This window comes from Oppia nitens, unplaced genomic scaffold, assembly GCF_028296485.1.
Source record: "Oppia nitens isolate AA-2021 unplaced genomic scaffold, nextdenovo-longstitch-racon4-pilon3 scaffold15_pilon_pilon_pilon, whole genome shotgun sequence".
Taxonomy (NCBI): domain Eukaryota; kingdom Metazoa; phylum Arthropoda; class Arachnida; order Sarcoptiformes; family Oppiidae; genus Oppia; species Oppia nitens.
The window spans coordinates 1,631,297-1,636,779 of NW_026533194.1; the positions used below are offsets into that span (position 1 = coordinate 1,631,297).

Genomic DNA, 5,483 nt, shown 5'->3' on the forward strand with positions numbered 1-5,483 from the left:
ATGAATGAAATTTCAGCTGAACTATACAGTACTACACTAATTGATAAAGATTATAGGGATGTAATTTTTGAATCAATAGATATACTAAAAAATTTGAACAGGTACAATTGATTAATTAAATAAATAAATATAAAAAATGTTAAAAATATTAATTATTTTTTTTCAATTAAAAGAAAATTCGACCTAATTATCGATATTGGCTGCGCTGAGGGCGGTCTAACAAAATTGTTGGCCAAACATGTGCCGCACAAACAAATTGTGGCCATCGATGTTGTACCCGATTTGATCAGTTTTGCCGAAAAACATAACAACGACCAGTCAATTGATTATAAATTGGCCGATATGTCGGTCGATTGGGAACAGTTGCCGTCGAGTATTACTAAATTGAAGGAAACGGTTGATTTGGTTTTTTCAAGTTTTACCTTACATTATATGAAAGATAAACAACAGGTGATGAACTTAATATGGAAATTGTTGGCACCGGGAGGTATATTCTATGGTAATCTATGTTGTATACCGGATCTGAATAAGAAATTGTTGCCAAAAGACAACGACAACAATTCAATTGATGATAACTGGTATCCGACAGTTGAAAATCAGATGAAAGATTATGAACAGGCATTAGCTGTCAATGGATTTGTGGTCGAAAAGTTCAATCGTATCGATAAAGTTTGGGAAACAAATCGCAAGGATGTTATAGGTTTTGTATTAATTAATTAATAAACAAAAATTTTTATAAATTAATAATAAGTTATAACTATTTTTTATAAACATATAGAATATTAAATAGTTTTATAAATAGTTTTTTTTTAAATAGTTTTTAAATAATTTCCTAAATAGTTTTCTTAATAATTTTCTAAATAGTTTTTTAGAAATAGTTTTTTAAATAGTTTTTTTAAAAAGTTTTTTAAAAATAGCTTTCTAAATAGTTTTTTTATATAGTTTTTATATAGTTTTTTAAAATAACTTTCTAAATAGTTTTTTAAAAAGTTTTTTAAAATAGTTTTTTTTATTATATCTTATAATTTAAATATATATATATAAATTTAATTAAAATTTTTAATTAAATAACATTGCTATTATAGAAATGATGCCAGTTTTGTTCAACGATTATAAGTTATTTTATCCAAAACCAATGGATCAATTTGATAAAGAGTTTCGCACTAATATGTTGGACATTGTTTTCAATGCCTATACCAGTCCAGCAAACGAACCACCCGTTCCTAATGCTTGGCAACAATTTTTGGCCAACGATAACATACAGGAGCTTAAGGTCTATACAACCTATTTGCAAGTTGTGGCCAAAAAATTGGAAAACTAATAAAATTTTTAAATTTTAATTATGATTATGATTATATTAAAATACATTTTTTAAAATAAAAATTTACTTTTTATTAAAATGTTTGATTAAATTACAATAATAAAAATAATATAATTCTAATATTAACTTATTAGTATATAGATGTTAAAATATTTTTAGTTTTTTGTTATAGACTTAACATAAATTATTTAATATATATATTTTATTATAATTATAAAGTTTTCTAAGTTATTATTTTTTTCTATATATTAATGTCTTCATTTAAATAACAAATATTTAAATAAAATAATTTTACAAAACAAATATATCTATAATATCATAGCAACAAAAATAAAACCAAAATTTATTTTTAAAAAAACAATTCTATATAATAGATGTGACGGTTAAACATTATATTAAAATTTTATATAATTATAATTTTTTAAAAAATAAATAATCAATAAGTAGTTTATTTAAAATTACTTTTCAAAAAAATATTTTTGATATATATTTAATTAATATATAGTATTTACTAATTGTATTTACTATAATAATGTACAAGATGATTAACTTAATTGATTAACTTTATTAACAAAAAAAACATTTAACAAATATTTTTAAATAATTTTAAATAATTTTTCTTTTAAAATTTTATTTAATAGATGTCATATTACACATCACATATTTATTTATTTAATTAATTTATTAATGCAAAAAAATGTTGTTTAAAACTTTATTTTTATATTAAAACATTTTTTATTACATTAATTCATGAGTTGACTAAATTTTTTTATTAAAAACAAACTATACGTATAGTGTTATTATTTAATGTTTCATATCTATCAAACTGTTACTAATTTACTAAAATTAATATTTAAAAATTTATTTTTTAAATAATAACTATAATATCTCGCCAAACATTACAAATTAAAAAAAATAATATTTTAGTTATTAATAATATTAATTTAATTTTTATTTAAAATTATTTATTAAAATTTTCAAGTAATACAATAGAATTAGAAAATAATATTTATAATAGTAATAATCATAATTAAAAATTTAAATATTTATATTAGTTTTAATTATTTATCATATTTAAAAAAAATATTTTATAACTTTATAATTAATATGTGTAATAATTAATTGACTTTTTGTTTATTAGTTTTCATATATTTTTCAATACGTAAGAGCGGGGCTTCAATCATAATGTAAACACAATAGCTTACCAATAGTGAGATAATAAAAATTTGTAAAAATATCAAAATCTAATGTTTTTAATTAAAATTAAATAATTTCAATAAATAAATAAAATAAAATTAATTAATTAAAATTAAAATATATTTTTTTGTATACTTACTAAACTGTTTGTAGTCATATAGATATTATAATGGCTTCCATATATAAATATATAGGTTATTATATTATGGCTTAGATTGTATTGAAGCGATAGTTTGCTTAATATTGAAAATGGCGGACACGATAGCCAACAATTTAGTGGACCACCGTTTCCAGTTGAACAGGCATATAAAATATAGGCCCATATCAGTGCCCCTATGCTATGGTTTGTTGCAACAAATAGTAGTACTAGTATATTATTATTATTATTATTATCGTAACTATAGTCATATAATTTCAAAATATGTGGCAAATAAATTAATGCCAAATATAATGCCAGAATCGATATACATAGAAATCTATTGATTAACTTATAATATAATTGACAAAAAAAATTAATTGATAATTTTGATAAAAAAATAATAATAATAAATATTTATAATAATAATAAATATTTATAATAATAATAAATATTTATAATAATAATAAATATTTATAATAATAATAAATATTTATAATAATAATAAATATTTATAATAATAATAAATGTTTATAATAATAATAAATATTTATAATAATAATAAATATTTATAATAATAATATAATAATTATCGTTATTATTATGTAATTTTGATTTAAAATTACCGGTTTAATGATAATGCTATTTCCGTATATTTTATACAAATATGCTGTTAATATACCGATACAATAGGGACCCAAACGATTTAAAGTTGACAAATAAATATTAATATCATCAATTTGGTCACTAAAAGATTATATTAAAAATAACAATAACAAAATAGATAATAATAAATGATTAAAATATTTATTTTTTTCATAATTTAAATTAATTAATATTAATTTATACTTAATATCATATTCAATAGTAGCCGTTGAGAGATTGTTTAAAATGATTTTATAATTATTAAACCAACTGATAATAATTATAAATATATTTAATGCAATACCAATATATTTTCTTTGAAAAAAATAATTAGATTAAATTAGTATATATTAAGTATATAATTCAATACCTATTATAAATAATAATAATTTTTTAGAATATTTAAATTAAATTGTATTTAATAAATTATTTTATTTTTACAAATATACCTTTTATCGTTATATGATAATAATATAATCAAAATCGGAGATATTAGATATATTTTCATATCGACTGCCAGATACCAAGTTTCGTTCAAACACTTAAATAAATAAATAAAATATTAAAAATTTTAAAATACTTATAAATAATTAATTAATTATTTCTTAATTAAATTTCTACATATATATAACTTAATATAACTTGGTATAACTTAAATATATAATTATAAATTAAAAAAACAAATTTTAGTTATATCTATTACAATTGAAACAAAAACAATTATTTTATAGTGCGTTTTTGTTATTTTTAAAAAAAAAAACATTATTTTAACCAATAAACAAACAAATACTTAAATTTTAAAAAAATAAAGAAATAAAAATTTTCTATCTATGCTAATATTATCATTAAAAATTTAAAAAAAATATATATTTATATAAACATTATAGAATTTATAATGTTAAATTTTTACCGTATTATATATTGAATGATCATGGTTAAATAATTTACCAATTGATTCATCATTTTGTTGATATAATAAATTAAGCCACCACATTTGTCTACATGGTCTGGCAATTGTCTGGACATACTCATACCATAGATGACCCGAACCTATCTGTTCGTATAGTACTATCAAACCAATAAATGCCAACATATTCAGTGTATAGCGTATGTATCTATAAGCTAGACGTCCGATAAAATCGCTAACAAATGATTTTAGTGTTGATTTTTTCATGAATTGTTTGTCCAGAAAAATTTTTGTACATAAAAATCCACTAATTAAAAATAATGTATTAACCATTATGGGAATTTTTTGTAAATGTTGCCAGTTCATATTTTTATCAATTTTTTCAAAATTTTCCATAACATTTGCTAAATAATAATAATAATGAATTTAATAATTAATTAATTTTATTTAATTAATTAATTAATTAATAACATTATTATTATTATTATTTAGTTTATCTTAATTAATGTGAACTTAATAAGATTAGTTTAATAATATTAATTTTTAATAATTTTATAATATTATAATTTAAATTTATTTGAAAATCAGACTAACATATAATAAAATATATTATAATTTTATATATTTTAATTTAATTTAATGTATACTTATGTAATGTATAGATAAATTTAAAAAAATATTAGATGTTTTTCTAGAACTGTTTTTTTTGTTTAATTACTAATGTTATTAATAATAATAAATATTTTTAATAAATTAAAAATTAATTCAATTTACTTACAATATGATCTAATAATGTTAAAGATTGCAAATAATGTAAGTAATATAAAAAACATAGATCGTATCCCATGAATACAATTGATATTATTTTTTTGGTTACCATCGATGGTCACCAATTGACGAGTGTTTGAATACAATGAAAATGCCAGTAATTTATCAAATAACATGCAATTATCTTTAAAAAAAATTATTAGTAATTAATTAATTAAACTTAATAATATTTTTTTATTAATTATTTTTTTAATAAATGTTTTTATAGGATATATTTTCACATGATTGAAGTTTTGTAGAAATTAAAAATTTAATACTAAACTATACTTTTATATACAACTTATATACATATAAATCTCAAAAAAAAAATACTTTATTAAAGTTTTTGATTTAATAGTGTCATGATATTAAATATTTTAAAAATAATAATTATTTTTACTATTTTATATTTTTGTAAAATAAAGTTTTTAATTTAACTAAGTTTGTATAATTTAATAAATATCATTATA

The 5,483-nt window shown here is 17.8% G+C and overlaps 1 protein-coding gene across 1 annotated transcript; it reads left to right on the forward strand.

Moving 5' to 3' along the window:
- LOC128963295 (uncharacterized) lies at positions 1–1,321 on the forward strand. The gene is made up of 3 exons (XM_054309803.1): positions 1–101; positions 174–700; positions 1,086–1,321. The coding sequence occupies exons 1-3, from the start codon at positions 1–3 to the stop codon at positions 1,319–1,321; spliced, it is 864 nt and encodes a 287-aa protein (XP_054165778.1).
- The last annotated feature ends 4,162 nt before the right edge of the window (positions 1,322–5,483 follow it).

Bases quoted from the DNA above. Each gene is read 5' to 3' on its own strand.
- LOC128963295 (XM_054309803.1), top strand. From the start codon at position 1: ATGAATGAAATTTCAGCTGAACTATACAGTACTACACTAATTGATAAA. The intron at 102-173 runs GTACAATTGATT...TTCAATTAAAAG, and splicing joins ATACTAAAAAATTTGAACAG to AAAATTCGACCTAATTATCG. The intron at 701-1,085 runs GTTTTGTATTAA...TTGCTATTATAG, and splicing joins AAATCGCAAGGATGTTATAG to AAATGATGCCAGTTTTGTTC.